This window comes from Salvelinus namaycush, unplaced genomic scaffold, assembly GCF_016432855.1.
Source record: "Salvelinus namaycush isolate Seneca unplaced genomic scaffold, SaNama_1.0 Scaffold671, whole genome shotgun sequence".
Lineage (NCBI taxonomy): Eukaryota > Metazoa > Chordata > Actinopteri > Salmoniformes > Salmonidae > Salvelinus > Salvelinus namaycush.
This window is the reverse complement of record NW_024061388.1, coordinates 101,191-121,117: the sequence shown is the minus strand read 5'-3', so window position 1 is coordinate 121,117 and position 19,927 is coordinate 101,191. Positions and strand designations below refer to the sequence as shown.

The window sequence follows — 19,927 nt, the reverse complement described above, 5'->3', positions numbered from 1 at the left end:
ACCCAGCAAGCCCAAATGCCACAACCTCAACTCTGTGATAGGACGGCCCTGGATGACATATATTAACTACAGCGGTGACAACACACTACTGTATAATGCTGCTTCGTAACCAAGTGGGAGGTGGGAATTTACCAGTTGTGAAGTCGTAAATACCAGTTGGATGCATTCACGTGATTTGAACTTGTTGAGAAAAGATCATTTGGCTAATGGCCAACAAGCTGCCTAAACCATAAACTAAAAGCTACAAAATGCAGTATTTGATCCCTCTGGTGCCAATTAGCGATCACTTTTTTTCTCCTCTCTGCATGACGCTCAATGGAAAAGAAGAGTTGAGTTAGCAATTGGTACTGTATGTCAAACAACCAGCCTCGTCTTTAGTCTTCCTCTGCCTTTCCCTTTGGGGATGAAAGAGGATCAACATGGTCATAGGTGCTCAAGCGGTCTATTGATGATGTCATATCCTGGTGCTGACACTGCCACAGTGAAAATATATAACTGCCCTGTTCATTTACTTACATCCTTATCACTGATCTGGCGTTATTTAATAGGTAAAATTAATATATTGGGATATTTGCTTTAATCTATCACATTATATGTGTGATTACTTCAAGGATGGGAGGAAGGATGCATTTTTTTAGCATTCAGAAAGGATTCTGAGATGCTATGATGTCATCCTGTTATAAAGGGAGTTGAAAAGGATGCTGCATGTAACTGAAGTTGACTTTTACCTTTGTTTTGAATGCTGTTCCCATCAAGGCCACAATGGCTAACCACTATTAAAACATTGTCTCCATTTTATTAATATTTTTTTTTGTAATGGCACTAACTGAATACACTTATGGTGCTTTCAAGACAACTGGGAACTCTGAAAAAAATTTGGTCAAATCATGACGTCAGTGATCATCGGGTTGGAATGTCAGAGCTCTAGAAAGGTGCCAGAGTTCCCGACTTGGAATTCCGAGTTGGATGACTTAAAAGATTTCTCCCAGTCAGAGCTTGTTTTTTTCAGAGTTCCCGGTTGTCTTGAACACACCGAAGTCGGAGATTTCTGAGTTCCCAGTTGTTTTGAACACGGCATTAAGAGACACTAATCAGTGCATATTATTGTGTGTGCTGCACGACAGGGTTGACGATTGTCAATACAGTGTTGTGCTTTTGGTAACAGGTTGTGAAAAAATGAACATTTATCATTGGACTGACAATTTACACTGCTTTCATTTTTAATAAACAAAATGCTGTTTGAATAGTGGTCCTTCCTTCTTTACACTTAATAAAGGAGCGAAACCTAACATGTCAAATTTTCACTGGGCTTGTTTGACATTGCAGGTGACTGCTGACTGATATACAACGACTCATTATTCGTAGATCAGTTAGTCATAATGAATCACATATTTGATTCTCACTAACATAGCCACTGCCGCGTAAGACTAGTGAAGGCTTTGCAGGAGTGCCCATAGTAATTACCAGAATTACCCACTTAAATCAGGAATAAACAGATGGGTATTACTGTAGCAGTTATTGTTAGCATGTACAAAGAGAGCAAATTCAAGTGTTGGGTGTCGACAGAAAATCCACTTAGTCATCATGATTAACCTTCAGTAACTCCATTTATGGCGTCACATACTGTAGAAATGTACAATGTCAATTCAGACCTGGAACAATGTGAAAAACGTGATGACAAACCCTGTTCATTCTACCTGCACTGTTACTGTAGACTAGAGCAGGGTTTCGCAAACTCGGTCGTGACCCCCCCCCCTCCTGGTGCACATTTTGGTTTTTGCCCTCGCACAACACAGCTGATTCAAATAATCTAAACTTGATGAGTTGATTAATAGAATCAACTGTAGTGCTAGGGCAAAAGGACTGAGTTTGGGAAATCCTGGACTATAGCATAAGACTCATCAATCCCTTGTATGCCCTTACTTTTCCCTGTGTCATTCACTCAGCACCACTTTCAGTGTACAGTATGTTGGTGACAGGCAGAGCAGAGCCCCACTACACAGTCATTTGACAGCCTCGATAACAGTGTACATCATAACATTACAGATATGCCAATAATCACTCAAGTGTTTTGGTAGCGCTAAATATTGTCGGTGGGTACAAAGAAACGTTCTGGGACCTACAGAGAGTAAAACATTTCTAACCAAAGCATGCAATGATATACATTTAATGCAAATAGTCTTTAGTCACGTGCAATTTTTTGTTGTTATTTTCTTTTTATTGAAAATAAATAGATAAATGTGATGCATCCCTGATGTAACATAAGAACAAAAAAAGAAACAAATGTGAAGGTCATATGACAGGTGTTCAGTTAGTGGGTGATTACTGGCTTTTCACATGTAATACAACTACCCATACAAAACAAAATGCACTGTCAGACATTTCCTTTCAAACTAAAATGGATCACAAAAGTTGTCATATGCTTCATATGAACAATAGACAACTGCAGTACCTTTTACCAGTTTTATTAATAAAATATCCTAAGAACAGCAAATACATCTTTGACTTTCAACTTACACAACTTTCCTTTTCAGTTCATTCTGAAGAGAGTTTGGGGAAGAGTTAAGATAATATGGTACTTCTGAAATGATCGATCAAGCAACCCAAAAGCTTGGGGTCCATTTATTTTCAATAATTTCCACAGGAAACCATGATAACATTGTGAAATGAATACAAAATCAACATAATACCCTTTCAAAAACTTAAAATCCTCAGTCATACAATAGAAATGTTATTGCACAATAGGACTTGCAGAGTAACAAGCCTCAGTTCTACTCCTCTTCAAGTCGTTATTACATTTCAGACACGAAACATAAGACATTGATTTTCTGATGCTTTAATAGGAACACTAACTTTTTAGATACTTCTGTTGTTTGCAAGTATATCATATGATATTTATTTTCAGCATATTAAAAACAAAAAGGAAAAAATAAAGAGATGAATCGTGGTTGATTAAATGTAGCCAGGTCGTTAACGGTTGGCAGGTGTCTAAGGCTCTGCCATGGCAGAGCTGACTGAGTCATGGGGGGCAGCTGTTGCCTGCTGGGAGCTGTAGTCTTGCCCCTGGCCCTGGGGGCCAGCGTCGGGCTGGGGGCCCACTGAAGAGTCATGGCCATGTGGGACCTGTGGCTGCACAGGGAAGTCTTTGGGGCCGACATGAAGAGGGAATGGGGCCACCCCAGGGGGCAGGTGTCGGAGTGGGATGGAGTGATCAAGTGGTCCATAGTGCACGTAGGTATGTGGGGGTCCTATGGGTCGGGCCATAGGAAGGTAGAAGGAAAAATGAACATACAAATATAACACTGTAGTACCAACATAACAATAGCATTGCTAACCACAACTGAAATACTAATAGCAAAGACTCAACTTGAGATAAAAGTTGGCGGCCAGAATTCACCACCTACCGAATGGAGGAGGCACCGGTCCATAGTGAGGAGGTGGAGGAAGGTACCGGTTGTGTGGGGAAGAGGGACCGTAAGCACCAGGAGGTGGAGGCCGATGTCCGGGTGGTATCATTGGACCAGGCGGGTGTCCGTTAGGCGGTGGGGGTCCAGGAGGCATCATGCCTGAGTGTCCGTTGTCTGGTCGGTACACGGGAGGCATGAAGGATGGGGGAGGAGGGATGTGGTGTGGTCCGGGAAGGGGACGGTGGCAGTGTCCGGAGGGATGGCTGATGACTGGTCTGAGGCTTGAGTCGAGGGGGGAGCTGATGGGAGAGACTAGCAGGGAGCCAGGACCCTGAGGTCGAGAGTTCTGGAGGAACACAAAAAAATATTAAAACAAAGAATAGCAATAGGTCCATTGTGCTTGTAGCCCTGCTGCTGGCACCAACAATGAGAGACCCTTTCATCTGATTCAAACAGTTTGGTTAGGTTAGAACAAAACAAACAATTATGCACTGGTGAGAAAGACAACAATATCCCACAATAATAAGTCAAGTTACACAGTCCCACAAGAATCACACGACCAAGTTCCACACACTGATTCAGAATCAGGACCGTTTCCACAAAGCATTAACCTCAAACACACACAGCTTTAAATGACAACACATTTGAGATATCCATCATGTAGTTGTGCTGAAGTTATGGCTTTGTGGAACAGTGTCACCAATTCATTCAATGGGGGTCAGAGGGAGGGTGTTGTAATATAGGGAAAATATAAAAGGAGCTTACAGACGGGCCACGGGAAGCGGCAAAGGTCTTCAGACTTCAATGGGAGTAGGGCGGCAAAACGCAAGCAGTTTCGCAAGTGGCGCCATTCGTGGTACTCACTCCAGTGAGCGGCGGCGCTGGCTCTACGCTCAAGGCTTCAAAATATGCATGGTTGACCAATGAGCAGAGTTCTTCTCGCCAACCAACCAACCAAACTATGTTTTAATCACAACCGCCGAGCTGACAACAACCGGGACCGCTGGCATCTACACACGGTAGGCAGAAATGTTCAGTTTACCGCAGCCGTTAGTAAGCGCCTTAAAACAAGCAACCACGCATGTCAGAATCCAGTCAGCAATGTTAAGTCTGACAACCATGTGACGCCACTACCCAGCTGACTGCCACTCCAGCCACTGATCCACGGCTGGGGTAAGCATGCTCACACACACATCCGCATCCCTGCCACCGCTGCCTCGAACATAATACTCACTGCCTCTGGGTTCTCTGTGGAGGCCTGGGCCTCAGCCTGTGACTCTAGTGGAGCGGTCTGTTTAGTGCAAACACACCCACATGATGGAGGAACAGGGGGGAGAGATGCACATTGTCTCAAATTGACTGAAACTTACCGAGCTGCCCAGATTGCTTGGTGAGGATGTACGTGGGGCCATGGTGTCTGTGGAGGAACAAAGGGAAGAATGATTAGAGGAGATATAGGATAAGGGCTCGATTAGGGAATAATACCACATCAAACCTCATTGACAAAAAATACAATCCCTACCAGGTCTAGCAGCCACTGGGTGTTTGTGGTACGGAGAGTAACGGCGGCCGTGAGGGTCAGAGTGAGGTCGTGGTCCTGTTGGACAATAAATACACGGTGATACATCAACGTAAAACACTGCAATATTCTCAAATCTTCTAGAATGCTAACCTTGGCTCTCCTGGTTGTCATTAGGCACCTGACTCTAGACCACGTTACTGGTTCATGCTACCATCTATTTATAGCAAAGTCTGGTCTATTTGCAGTCCGAGGAAAATGTTTGGTCATGTCATGGTAGGATATTATTCTTCCAGAACTAGAAGTACCAGTATCAGAATATTTGAGATTCTTCAAAGAAGCCACCCTTTGCCTTGATGACAGCTTTGCACACTTTTGGCATTCTCCCAACCAGCTTCATGAGGTAGTCACCTGGAATGCATTTCAATTAACAGGTGTGCCTTGTTAAAAGTTAAATTTGTGGAATTTCTTTGCTTCTTAATGCGTTTGAGCCAATCAGTTGTGTTGTGACAAGGTAGGGGTGGTATAAAGAAGATGGTCTTTTACCAAATAGGGCTAAGTCCATATTATGGCAAGAACAGCTCAAAGAAGCAAAAAGAAACGACAGTCCATTACTTTAAGACATGAAGATCAGTCAATCTGGAAAATTTCAAGAACTTTTAAAGTTTCTTTAAGTGCAGTCGCAAAAACCATCAAGCTCTATGATAAAACTGGCTCTCATGAGAAACGCCACAGGAAAGACCAAGAGTTACCTCTGCTGCAGAGGATAAGTTCATTAGAGTTACCAGCCCAAATAAATGCTTCAGAGTTCAAGTAACAGACACATCTCAACATCAACTGTTCAGAGGAGACCACGTGAATCAGGCCTTCATGGTTGAATTGCTGCGAAGAAACCACTACTAAAATTCTGCAGTGATACGCCATCCCATCTGGTTTGCGCTTAGTGGGACTATCATTTGTTTTTCAACAGGACAATGACCCAACACACATCCAGGCTGTGTGAGGGTTATTTGACCAAGGAGAGTGATGAGTGCTGCATCAGATGGCCTGGCCTCCATAATCACCCGACCTCAACCCAATTGAGATGGTTTGGGATGAGTTGGACCCCAGAGTGTAGGAAAAGCAGCAAACAAGAGCACAGCATGTGGGAACTCCTTCAAGACTGTTGGAAAAGCATTTCAGGTGAAGCTGGTTGAGAGAATGCCAAGAGTGTGCAAAGCTGTCATCAAGTCAAAGGGAGGCTACTTTAAAGAATCTCAAATATATTTTGATTTGTTTAACACTTTTGGTTATTACATGATTCAATATGTGTTGTTTCATAGTTTTGATGTCTTCACTATGATTCTACAATGTAGAAAATAGTAAAAATAAAGAAAAACCCTAGAATGAGTAGGTGTGTCCAAACTTCTGACTGGTACTGTGTGTATGTGTATATACAGTTGAAGTCGGAAGTTTACATACAGTTAGGTTGGAGTCATTAAAAATAGTTTTTCAACCACTCCACAAATTTCTTGTTTACAAACTATAGTTTTGGCAAGTCGGTTAGGATTACGTTCATCTCTAGGAGACAGAACGCGTCTCCTTTCTGAGCAGTATAACGGCTGCGTGGTTCGATTACAGGCTCAAAATGGCCAGAAACAAAGACTTTCCTTCTGAAAGGCCAGCATCCCGGAGTCGCCTCTTCACTGTTGACGTTGAGACTGGTGTTTTGCGGGTACTATTTAATGAAGTTGCCAGTTCCTCAACGTGTGAGGCATCTGTTTCTCAAACTAGACACTAATGTACTTGTCCTCTTGCTCAGTTGTGAACCGGGGCCTCCCACTCCTCTTTCTATTCTGGTTAGAGCCAGTTTGCGCTGTTTTGTGAAGAGAGTAGTACACAGCGTTGTGCGAGATATTCAGTGTCTTGGCAATTTCTCACAAGGAATAGCCTTCATTTCTCAGAACAAGAATAGACTGACGAGATTCAGAAGAAAGTGCTTTGTTTCTGGCCATTTTGAGCCTGTAATCGAACCCACAAATGCTGATACTCCATATACTCAACTAGTCTAAAAGGAGGCCAATTTTATTGCTTCTTTAAATCAGGACAGTTTTCAGCTGTGCTAACATACTTGCAAAAGGGTTTTCTAAAGATCAATTAGCCTTTTAAAATGATAAACTTGGATTAGCTAACAACGTGCCATTGGAACACAGGAGTGATGGTTGGTGATAATGGGCCTCTGTACGCCCATGTAGATATTCCATTAAAAAAATAAAAGCCGTTTCCAGCTACAATAGTAATTTACAACATTAATGTATACACTGTATTTCTGATCAATTTGAAAAATAAAGGACATTTCTAAGTGACCCCAAACTTTTGAACGGTAGTGTATATTTTAAATATATATATATATACAAATGTATGGAATGCAGTAATCCCACAAGGGAAAGCAAAGGCTGAAGCTTTAGTAACCTAACGAGTTGCCACACACATATGATCTCACAACAGCTGAACACAACAAAAACACCACCATAGTACTGAAAGAGCAAGAGGGATGCAAGAGCGGTTATTCCAAATTGTGAAAGCAAACGAAGGCATGGGAACATTCTGGATCGTCTGGACACGCAAACACAGGTGAGAAAGATGGGTATGGCAGTAGAGGGAGAAAAGATGGCAGTGAAAGAGACAGGAAAGAATGTCTTCGAAAATCAGAGAGGACGTAATTAGAAGACAAACATGAGGAAGAGGAAAAGGTCAAATGGGTACCAACTAGGAGCAGGATGAGAGCAGTAGGAAGAAAAATAAGGGAAATTATTGGAACACCACAGCGGAGGTAAAGACAGGGAAAAAGGAAAGGTGAAAAAGAAGCGGGGAGTCAGGGCATACAAGGGTGAACAAGGGGGGGGTGGTTGATTGGCTGAGGGATGGTACTGCTCGGCCAATCAGGGCCAAGGCTGTCCGGGGCGTGGGTTCAGGAGACTCACGGTAGGGCTTGTTCCTTCGCCCCACAGGGGGAGGGGGGGGCACCCGTGAACTTCTTACAGGGCCTGTACGAATCACCTGTTTAGCAAAACCATTTAACAACAAAACACTCAGCCAAATACCACTCTCAGTCTCTCCACATTGGACCAGCTACAAGGAATTCAAATCAAAACCCCAGGAAAACATGCATTTCAGAGGGTGGACGTCAAACAGCAGATGAGGTATCAGACAGTCAAAAAGTCCAAGATCTAATTTGAAACGCAGTCACAGATGATATCCAACCGACAAGACAATAGAAATGGTCAGGAACGTTACAGAACGTTCAGATAGAAATATGATTCTCTGTCCTCAAGAATAGAGTCATATCAGCCCTATTCATTTCATTTCTACCTGCAAGTTATGTTCTGACGATTTTGCCTTACTGAATGCACCCCAGACGTGCCAGTACTAAATAACGTGAACTGAGGATTGGTTCTTACCTCGTCGGAGAGGCATGGGAGCCATCCCAGGGGTGGGCTTGAACAGAGGCCTACAGAGCTCCTTCAGCTTGCTGGACATGTCAGTCAGTCTAGGGTGAAAAAGAGAACAGGCATTTAGATTCTCAATACTGTACCTCCAAATCTAGACTAATACAGCTTACTGCATTGCAAAACTGTGACCAAAACACTTGCATTTGTGGCCCTTCGACTTGGCAGTGCAACCTTTGGTTCACAATGTGCCTCTTTTTACTTTACTATTATGACTAATTCAAAAAGTAAATGTGAGATTGACCAAAAATAAACCAAATGAAAGGATCTGCCTGTCTCCATTTTGAGTGAGAAATAGGCGAGCCCTGCTTTGGTATAGCCCAATTGAGTCTGTTGTATTAGTGTTGCACTCACAAGTTACGAATGTTAGTTGTTTCCTTCTTCTCGTCGAACAGAGCTTGCTCTGCGGCGCGTGCAATCACCTAGAGAGAAAGAAGAGACATTTAAAATCTCCTGTTTTGGACTAAACTCACCTTACAAATGACTGGCCAAACAGAAGACTTAAAAAAAAAAATCCTGATCCTAATGTATGTGCCATCGATGGGGGTTGAGAAATGAGACATTTGTTGTTTCTTTAACAAATGGACTAATAAAGTTGTATTGTACAAACCCAGTTCTCGTGAGATTTCTGCTCCTGCTCAATGATCTGAGCTTTGTAGAACTTCTCGGTCCATTTCAGCTCGTCCTGGATCTCCTTAACGCGCTGCCTACACACCTTGACCTCCTCCTCTAGGGCCTTGCCATCCATCTCCGTCAGCCGGTCTTCCTTGTTGGGGCGCTCAAACTCCTCCTTGGTCAGCTTCCTGTAAGGCGACACACAAATTAAATCAAACTATTTAAAGACCATTTGAAAACCTCAAACCTCACAGTAAAAGAATACAGTAAAAGACAAGGAAAAATGTTTTTTTTTTTTTACATGCTGTGGAACCATGGAGAACAAACCCTACTATGGTATTAACACATGAACTGCACTGCTTCTGATTCCACTTACTGCTGCAAAGCATTCTCCTTCTGCTGGTACATCTCTGTCATGATGTCATTCTTCTGCTGCAGGGTCTTGTACTGGTTCTCCAGGTGGTTCTTGTCACTTTTCACCAACAAGATGTCATGCTCCAGCTTCTGAAATTGCTCTGTGGTGTAAACAAGTTGATAGTGTTGAGAGAGAAAAGGCAGTGATGCATATCAAATTCTAGTTGCTGGGACATACCTTCCAGCTCTTTCCTGGACTTCTCTTCGTTCAGCAGCTTGGTCATGAAGCGATCGCGCTCTTCCTCCACAACAGACAGAGTGGTCTGGACCTGTGGAAAGTTCTTCCAACAGTTAGTGGAAGAGTTGACACACTTCTTGGTTCTGAGCACAAGTTTTACCTGCCTTCAGGTACACAGAAATCTGGGTCCGTTCAAGAAAGAACTCAGTCTTACCCGAGAGACATCCATCATTTGCTTATGGCGGTTTTGGATGATGGTCTGCTTGTCTGAAACAAATAATTGTAAACACAGTGACACGTTTCAGGAAAGTAGGCGTATGTCGCGCGTCAATACTTCACAGGAGAGGCATTTGAATGTATAACTATCAAAATGCATTTTTGGGGGCAAAATGCCTTCTGGTACGTGAACTTCCATGTGCCTTAATAACAAACTTGTATGCCATCCGTAAATACGAATAAAAATGGTAAACTATGAGCAGAGTTAGTTTAGCCACGGAAAAAGGAAGGAACCTTCCCTCTAGCCATGATTGGCTGAGATAATGGATGAGCTGGACGCGCCATGAAACGAGTTCGGATTGGTCTGCCATGTAGCACGCTTCTGTCTATAACATGAGCTTCTCAGTATGTGTAAGTAACCCTTTCTAACGCAGCTTTTTTGAAAGATGCTCTCCACTTTTAGGAGACCCAAGTTTTGAAATCAGTGGACTGTCTGGTGGAAGCAGAGTATGATAGCTAAGGAGATGGAGAAAATTCTGTGGTTTGATTGCAAATATGCAGAGGCAGTCGAAAATAGAACACATAGAAGGCTGTTGTATAAAACACCTGTCTCCTGAATACATCATCAAACTAAGGGAAACCATTTTCAGATATAAGTTTCTAATTTTGTCAGAAAGTCGTTTTCTCATTGCAAAATAAAGCATATTGTTAGCTAGCTAACAATATGTGTGAACAATGCTGAATGGGTATAGACAAAGAAGAGCTCTCCAGTATGGGTTACAAGTTTATCAACTTTCAAAGCAGAATTACTTTCCCATTGTTCCTCAACTGTAGTGTATGATATACCATTTTGATGCTCCGAGTCTCTACTTTAATCCAATGTAAAAAAACACAATTTCAAATTTTGCTACATAAGACCAAATCACATGACAGTATCCTAATCAGAGAAGGCTGGTGGGAGGAGCTATAGAAGGACTGGCTCACTATAAAGGCATAAATGGAACGGCGTCAAGCACACTGTTTACATGTATTTGGTTCCATTCCAGCCATTACAAGGAGCCCGTCCTCCTATAGCTCCTCCCACCAGCCTCCTCTGATTAGGACACCGTGTCAGGTGACTTACCGTTAGAGGCTACCCCGTTAGCAACAACTCCACCTTTCAGGTCATCGCAGGCCTCCAGGTCTCCTAGCAGGTCAGATAGAACCTGCCAGAGAGGTTGAGAACCACCAATTGATACATTACACTTTTCCCCTGGAATCAGTCAAGAAGTATTTTTTTGGAACATAATACAGGTGACATGTTTCTTTGTCATCAGGGTGCATTTGAGAAGGTGTGAACAGGAATTGATGTGTGTAACAATATCGTAACGTGTAAAAAAAACTCAACATTGTGGTCCTTCTGAAGGAGGGAATCCTCCAGGTCTTTCTGGGACTTCTGGTAGACTTTGATCTGCTCGCTTGTCTCCCTGTGCTTCTCCTCCCACAACTTGGCAGCATGGTGCAGCTGTAACAAGGAAATTAGGTCATCAGGACGGTGCAATGCAGGCCCTGCATGGCCAATGAGTCCTACACAATGTCATGAGGCTTAAAGTGTGAATCGTTGTTCCATATTGGTACTCACCGAGAGGTTCTCCTCCTTCAGGGTGGCAATATCCTTCTCCAGAACCTGGACCTGGACAATCCGGGCATCTTCGCGGAGCTTGGCTTCATCCATCAGAATGGTAGACTACAGATTCAATGATAAGGATAATGAAAAGGAAATAAACACTTTACATTTGATTGTTGCAATGTTAATATATTTGACATATTTTCATTGGGCCTGTTCACTTATATGACCTATACCTTCGACAGTGCATCCTGGGTCTTCTTCTTGCTGCGCTTCAACTTCTCAATGGTTTTGTCCATTTCGGACATCTATGGGCAAAGATAATGATAAGCATAATGACAACCATCTTTCTCTGTCCTCATCAACGAGCCATCCTATTTAGGATAGTAGCTGGCTAATAGTAGCTGCCTATGCTGTCTACATCACGAAAGCAACTGCTCTCTAGGGTGTCTCTCTCTCATTTGCAGGCTGTCCCTTTCTCTCTGTCTGCCCGCACAAGTCCATGCAGCTGTAGGTGCAATGGATTGTGGTCATTTTAGTCAATTACCACATTTTCTGCACTAAACTATGTGGAATATTTATTCTCCTGTTGAAAACTACAACGTCCCGAAGTATGTGCTTGATTTGATTTCTCTCTAGAGAAACGGCACATTGAGCTCACATAATAAACTAACTTAATGGAATTCAAATAATTGAACCGACGTCAGAGAATTGGTTGTTCTGAAACATTTTAATTACAGCTAAATCGCTCAATACTACTCACCATATCTTCATGTTTCGCAGTATTGGCCCGCTCTTTGTCAAAGGATATGGCGTGTAAGTTATTTTCCTCGTCCAGGCGCTCATTTTGTCTCTCCATCTCTTGCACAATATTCTATTGGACAGAAAAAGAAAATGCGTAGTCAATTTAAACACTATGGAGAAGAAAAAAATAATAAAAGATCTAATAATGACAATGACATGTGATCAAGATAATATTTCTTAGAGACTCACCTCCAATTCCTGGATCTTTTCCAGAGATAAAGTGGCAGATTTTTCAGACAGCTTTTGCTTTTCTTTAAGTTCTTCGCCCTGAGGGGAACCCAGTAGAAATATACTGTCAAAACATTATGTACCTTAATTCACATTGAACTCAAAAGTCTGGATCTTAGTCAGTGAAAAGTCTCTGCAACTTACCTGTTGCTGCAGTTCAGCGACCTTTTGGAGTATCTCCTTCTTCTCTTGTTCAAGCTTTTTCATCCTGTCCACCATCTCTTTTTCAGTAGCGAATAAAAACCATGACAAGAGTATGAAATCAGACATGGTTTACACATGACAAGAACACCAGCCTGTAAGCAATATGAATGAGGATTCACTATGCACCCTAAATAGCCAGAGAGAAGAACTTACTTAGATATGACTTGCTTTTGACCTGTGAGAAGGAAAAGAAAAGTGGCAGCAAACAGCCTCCTCAACGGTAGCATACAATACATCATAGAATAACATAAAGCAATCAGATAATGAAATTATGAAAGCAGTAACTGTGCAACAACGACTTACAGATAGAATGCTCCTCCAGAAGAGGAAGCCGATGACCCCGGCACCTGCAGTGACCAGCACGGGTTCACAGGACACGCCGTAGAAGTCTGGACCTGGCTTCCAGTGCTCTGGCAGGCTGGTGACCAACTGGGGAGAGACAGGTCCAATCAGTGTTACTACAGCACCATGTCAGGCTTAGCAAATAAGTTGGGTAATAGCTGGGCTGAGATGACAGAAGAAAATAAGTGATGTTAAAAACATTGAACTAAACCATCAGGCATTCCAGTGTTCTGTTTACAAGCATGGCTAATGGTTATCCCACTGAGCACCCTCTCAGTCAATGCAGAGGCATATCTTCAGATCAAATCAAGGTGGGTTTAGAAATAGATGTAGCCTATAACCTAGTTGTTGATCAAAATCAATAGAGAGGATTTGCCTTGACCTTATGTACTTAATGGGGATTGGATTGGACTGGGGCCCTACCACTGTCCAACCATGGTGACCTTTGCACAATACAGAACTTCCATCCCAGTCGCTCAGTGAAATTCAGGGATTGGCTAAATGAATCACCACAGAGTGGATCTAACTAACAAGCCTTAGGCCTATGTGGATTTAGAGTGCAAAAGATTATGGAATGTAATCTCAAGTGATAGTTATGTAAGGGGAAGCTGTCAAAGCAAAATTCAACAACTTGAAGGCACCTCTCGATCTGAGACCCAGATATAGGAAGAACGGATACTGCTAGTCTGGAAAGTGAGCCATTTTTTAAATGAGGAAGAGGACAGGCAAATGACGTTGCCAACAAGATTCAGTTTCAATGTAGCCTAGCTATCCAGCCATGTGGCGGCCTAAGACTTGACTAGCCAGCTAGCTACATTGTAGCCAACTACTTACATATCGAAGTACAAGACAGTACAAGACAGGCAGTTGATCAGATTCTGTCATCAGGGGCAAAGTGGGTAAAGGGTTGTTTCTTCCGAATCCATCGCTACTGTACGTTACTTTGACAGTTGAGCTGGCTATCTAGTTAGTTTGGCTTGTGACTTGCAATGCAACTCGTTTGCGTAAACCAACAACATGTCTACTAGCCTCCTTTTAGAGTTCTGAACGTGATTCCTTTCTAAGCAAAACGCACAAAGCCTGGTAAAACGAGCGGGGGTATCATTTATATCCCACTCAATAAGCAAAACACTGGCTGTGGACACTTAACTTCAGTCTACACTTCACTAGAACAAGTCAACTAAAAAATGGGAAAGGATCACTGAACCTGGGCTGCATTCAGTACGTTTTTACGTTCTGGAACGTTTCATTTAACGGAAACGGTGCTGTACTCAAGTACCAGTTGAAAAAAGGGGAAGGGTTGGGTAACGCTGTCAGCATGGCAAATGCCGCCCCCCAAATAAAAATAATACATGCATTGTCCCAGCAATAATAAAATAAGTATGAATACTTGAGTCCTAAGCACTACATGCAGGCAATTAGTCAATTACAATAGGAAGGAAAGCATATTCACAAGAGAGAAATACATGAAGTAACTTACCATAACACCATATATTCCAAGATACTCATAAAACAGGGTGACGAGACGACCAGATAAAATTAGCACTGATACGAATGATGAACCACTCTGCTCATCTTCATGGAAATCAGTGACAGGAGGTGACTCCAGAGATCCTGGAAATACAGCACAAGCAAATTAGGTTAATGCATACAGTTTACATCTCACCACAATTTCAAAAGTAGGGAAGTATAATGGACACGTACCTGAGGGAGGGTGATCCATGTCTACGCTAAGTCCCATGTTCATGGTATTTTCAGACATATTCCCCATCTTTTGAAACATTCAGAGAGGTTCAAACAGTGAGTAAATGTTCATGCATTGCAATCTAACTGGCATTGTCAGGAAGTGTATTTGTTCTGTCAACAGATTACTATTTACTTTGTTGTACTTCTTGGGCATTTCTTAAATACAGCTTATTCTGCAAACCAAATCTCCAGGCATTATTATCATGTCATTAGCAATGTAATGAGACTTTCCAAATATTTATTTAACAAAAGGTTTTAATCCTCCTATACTCTGACATGAACATAAACTGAAAAAAAAGCATTATTACCTGTGTCAGGGTGTAGTTGACTGCCCGCTGCCATGGGAGCACTGTTTCTGGCCGTTGAGTACTTCTGACGCAGGGTGAACACCAATTTCCTGGAAGTCGTCCAAGATGGAAGCTTCCTCAACAAACTCACCAGCCTCCTGCTGCAGGTTCAGCGTTCTCATGGGCATCCAGCATCCTCTCAATCTCATCCAGGATTGGGGTTTCAGAGCCTTCCAAAATGGCTTCCAGCACCGTTTCAATGTCCTCACTGACGTTTGTCTGGGACCGCCGGGCAGCCTTCAGCTCCAGGTCAAAAAAAAGGAACTCCAACCTAAAGAGGTTCTGAGGACCTAGAATCTTTTGGAGGCGCTCCATGTCCTCCTCCTTGCAGCGGTCTCGCAATAGTCTCAGCCTCAACACATTGTTACTGTATTCCGCCTCTTTGTTTGGAAGGGGATCCAGAACTTTATCTTTAAGTGAGGGCGTGTGGCTTTCAGCATCATTTTCAGTCTCATGCACCTCAGGTTCTATGTCAATAGCCTCGTCGTGTTGGACCACATCCAACACATCACTGGATACAACATCGGTTTGTGTATAATTATTGGGTTGCTCTGACCCAAATTCAGATAGACTTTCTGTGTCATTTTCATCAGTGTGCTCAGTTTTGGATGAAGACAATACTGCATTTTCATCCTCTAGCAACTCTTCCTCAATCTCTTCCCCCTCTAGGTGTATTGAATCCTCCTCCTCTATGGGGAGTTCTTGATGGCTCTCTTTCACCATTGTGTTTTTACTTGGATCTGGGACCTTCTGGTATGGTTCTCGAAATAGTCTGAAAAGCTCTGTACCACCCTGTTTAAAAGTATTCTCTACTTGTGAGAAATCTATTGACTCCTCTTTTTGTATGGGGAGTTCTTCAACAGCTTGTTTCTGCTCTGATTCGTTCATTTTACTATCAAAGTCTGAGAGCATGTCTGTCTGTGAGAGCTGTTTAGGGACTGGGCTGTCATCTTCTGTAAGATTCTCTGCTAAAGCCTCAGTGTGTTCACTCGCCTCATCAGCAGGAGGTGTTGAAGGTTCGATGACACCTTCTTCAGATTCATCCTCAAACTGCAACGTCTGAGAATCCTCATCAGGTACTTTGACAGCATCCTCACTGAAATTAGAGTCCGCAGGTTCCTCAAAGATTAGCTCAGAGGAAGTAGAACAGCCAAATGACTCCTTGGGTTCTTCAATTTTGGGAGGCTCCTCTGGTGTAATCTCACCTTCATCATCATCCTCCTCGTCATCTTCCTCTGAACCGGCAACATAAGCTATTCTTTCCCCACCACTGACAATGTTAAAAACGGTATCACCAAATGCAGACCACAGGTTATTGTCCTTGGAGTCCTGTTTCTGTGTATGAGGTACCTCTGATAGACTGTCTTCCTCATCTGTCTGATCAGATTCCGGAATGTTCTCGTGTTCCAAATTAGAACTTTCTTCAGAAAAAGCCAGCAATGGAGTTTCCCTGAGATGATGATCACTGTCCTCATCCTGCTGATATTCAGTCTTGTCACTTTCCTCGTCATATGGAGTCACCTTCCAAGTGTCCTCATCATTGGAAGTGACAGCATCAAAAGTTATTCCAAGTGTGGTGTTTAACTCTGGAATAGGTCTGCCTTCTGAAAAACCATCAGGTGCATTTTCTAACTCAGGATCATCTTTGGATTCAGGTTCTGAGGGGGTTTCTTTGATCTCACCTTCCTCTGGTTCAACAACACTGTACGGCACAGAGTCCTCTGTCCTCTGCTGATCTTTCTGAAGGTAATCTTTGATCCTCTCAGCTGTGGTCTCAAGTACAGTGTTAGATTCCACTCCCTTTGTGTCAAGAGTTTCAGGCTGAGGCAGAGAGGACTCTAAAGCCTCAAAATGTCTCAGATCATCATTATCTGGAACCTCTACAACCTTATCAATGTCCTCAGGTACATCCCTATCAATCTCATCATTTTCTAACAGTGTCACTTCAGGTGGAGGCTCATCCACTTCCACCGTGGTGCTCTCAGCACTTTTGTTAAGGTACAAAGTCTCTGTGGTTACTTGCACAGATTCCTCCTTGTCTGTTAACAATAAAGAGGAACCTAACAGTGAATCAATGGCATAACTGTCAAACTTATCGTGTCCAGTGTCAAAGCAAACAATGTCGGTTTCCTGAAAAGAAAAAGAAAACATTGTTTGAGTCATACTACCTATTTCAGAAAGAAGTTCAGTCATTCCAGACAATGTTTTAAGCGATGATGCATTGGCAGTAGTGAACTAGGCCTACATCTATTTATTGACTTACCTCAGCAGGAATCTCCAATTCTTTTTCAGTGTATATGTGATTGATTACGAGTTGGTCCTTATTGAAGTAACCAAAACGGTTACCAACCCATTGTAAGAAATGGAAACAAAACAGAGAATGAAACATGTTAACAAAACAGAAAAAGCTTCAACATTCCTTCTAGACTGCAATGTTATCATATACAGTACCAGTAAAAAGTTTGGACACACCGACTCATTCAAGGGTTTTTCTTTATTTTCTACATTGTAGAATAATAGTGAAGACATCAGAACTATGACATAACACATATGGAATCATGTAGTAACCCCAAAAAAGTGTACAAAAAAATATCTAAATATATTTGATATTCTTCAAAGAAGCTCAAATCAAATCAAATTTTATTGGTCACATACACGTGTTTAGCAGATGTAATTGCGGGTGTAGCAAAATGCATGTTGTGTTGTTGAAACAGGAATGCTTTTACAACAGTCTTGAAGGAGTTCCCACATATGTTGAGCTCTTGATGGCTGCTTTTCCTTCACTCTGTGGTCCAATTCATCCCAAACCATCTCAATTGGGTTGAGGTCGGGTGAATGTGGTCAAAAAGCCCTTACACAGCCTGGAGGTGTGTTGGGTCATTGTCCTGCTTAAAAACAAATAATTGTCCCACTAAGCACAAACCACATGGGATGGCATATCACTGCAGAATCCCGGTTAAGTGAGCCTTGAATTCTAAATAAATCACAGACAGTGTCACCAGCAAAGCACCCCCACACCTCTTCCATGCTTCACGGTGGGAACCACCCATGCGGAGATAATTCGTTCACCTACTCTGCATCTCAGAAAGACACGAAGGTTGGAACCAAAACTCTCAAATTTGTACTCATCAGATCAAAGGACAGATTTCCACCAGTCTAATGTCCATTGCTCGTGTGTCTAGGCCCAAGCAAGTCTCTTCTTATTATTAGGGTCCTTCAGTAGTGGTTTCTTTGCAGCAATTCAACAATGAAGGCCTGATTCACGCAGTCTCCTCTGATCAGTTGATGTTGGGCTATGTCTGTTACTTGAACTCTGTGAAGCATTTATTTGGGCTTCAATATGAGGTGCAGTTAACTCGCAGCAGAGGTAGCGCTGGGTCTTCCTTTCGTGTGGCAGTCCTCATAAGAGCCAGTTTCATCATAGCGCTTGATGGTTTTTGCGACTGCACTGTTGTCACAACACAACTGGCTCAAACGCATTAAGAAGGAAATAAATTCCACAAATAACATTTTAATAAGGCACACCTGTTAATTGAAATGCATTCCAGGTGACTACCTCATGAAGCTGGTTGACAGAATGCCAAGTCTGTGCAAAGCAGTCATCAAGACAATGGGTGGCTACTTTGAAGAATCTAAAATATATTTGATTTGTTTAACACTTTTTTGGTTGCTACATGATTCCATGTGTTTTCCAAAGTGTTGATGTCTTTACTATTTTCTACATTGTAGAATAATAGTGAAGTAAAACCCTTGAATGAGTAGGTGTTTCCAAACTTTTGACAGGTACTGTAATTTAATATTAACTCATACTTACACTCCCTGCACATATATTTGTCCTTTGGCCTGAGAGTTTATAGTAGACATATATAGTCTCTCCTTTTTTAAATGACAGAAACCGACAGTCTGGTCCGGTGAAATCGTTGAAAGCTTTGCCCCGGCACAGGAGCACTGTGGAGAGGAATGATTCAAAGATCAGTTGTTTCACGCCTACCAAAGATTCCAGCCCATTATCTCAGCGTCCTCCCTATGTGCCCCATGCACAATCAGGGCGTGAATAGAATACACATCACTAAAGTAAACCTTGTTTTATCTGCTTCTCCATTTACAGAGCCAGAGTATCCAAAAGGAAAGCCAAGCATTAAGGCTAAATAGAATATTGTTTTTGTCTTGATAAGGTAGATGTAAAAAGAGAAGAACTTGCAAGCAGAGGGGTTAATGACATGCTAGTATTTTATGTCAACAATAGCTAGCTTTATAGCTAACCAGGCCTATAATCCATCTTGCAATTTGCTTCCTAAACCAACACAGAAGTATGATATATTTATGGTCAATTTAGTAAGTAACTATAGTAGTTGATTACAATTAAGCTCACATCTCTATTATTGTGTGTAGCTAGCTAGTTAGTTAACTAAGAAGACTGTCAGATCAATTGGCAAGTTGTCATGTAGTTAGTTAGTCAATGTTCACAAGTTTGGATTAGCTATGGGCCCTTGTGTGGCTTTGCCTTTGGGTTCAAGAAAATATATAGGCCGAAAGCTTGTTTATACATGGTGCAAGCTACTAACATAGTTACTACAAAAACAGTTATTATAGTTTCAGAATTTGGCAACTAGTCAGGCAGTAGCCAACACAGGCCGAGACTTCGCTTCGGCTACAACTAAGCAAGCTTAGGTTATTATGCATTGGTAGTGTAACGACCCTGGGTTTATAAGCGCGGAAATCGTCACGAGCCTGCTTTTGCGGCACAGTCGATAGCGCGCCGGACCTTGGGCTAGAAGTTCGAGGGTTCGAGACCTGCTCCCCACTGTTTCAT

At 42.4% G+C, this 19,927-nt stretch overlaps 2 protein-coding genes across 2 annotated transcripts; both read right to left on the bottom strand.

Annotated features, from left to right (window-relative positions):
• Positions 1-2,206: 2,206 nt before the first annotated feature.
• LOC120042402 (transport and Golgi organization protein 1 homolog) lies at positions 2,207-14,757 on the bottom strand. The gene is made up of 21 exons (XM_038987235.1): positions 14,726-14,757; positions 14,502-14,635; positions 12,983-13,108; positions 12,833-12,854; positions 12,620-12,696; positions 12,437-12,514; positions 12,207-12,317; positions 11,680-11,751; positions 11,459-11,563; positions 11,225-11,341; positions 10,961-11,042; positions 9,836-9,888; positions 9,622-9,712; positions 9,406-9,544; positions 9,025-9,217; positions 8,769-8,836; positions 8,367-8,455; positions 4,930-5,004; positions 4,778-4,824; positions 3,405-3,753; positions 2,207-3,248 (listed from the first exon to the last, which is right to left on the bottom strand). Exons 1-21 carry the CDS (start codon positions 14,742-14,744, stop codon positions 2,989-2,991), a joined length of 2,307 nt encoding a protein of 768 aa, XP_038843163.1. The 5' UTR covers positions 14,745-14,757; the 3' UTR covers positions 2,207-2,988.
• A 444-nt stretch (positions 14,758-15,201) lies between these two features.
• Positions 15,202-19,393, bottom strand: LOC120042396 (transport and Golgi organization protein 1 homolog). The gene is made up of 4 exons (XM_038987231.1): positions 19,378-19,393; positions 18,929-19,062; positions 17,378-17,434; positions 15,202-17,244 (listed from the first exon to the last, which is right to left on the bottom strand). Exons 1-4 carry the CDS (start codon positions 19,391-19,393, stop codon positions 15,202-15,204), a joined length of 2,250 nt encoding a protein of 749 aa, XP_038843159.1.
• Positions 19,394-19,927: the final 534 nt, after the last annotated feature.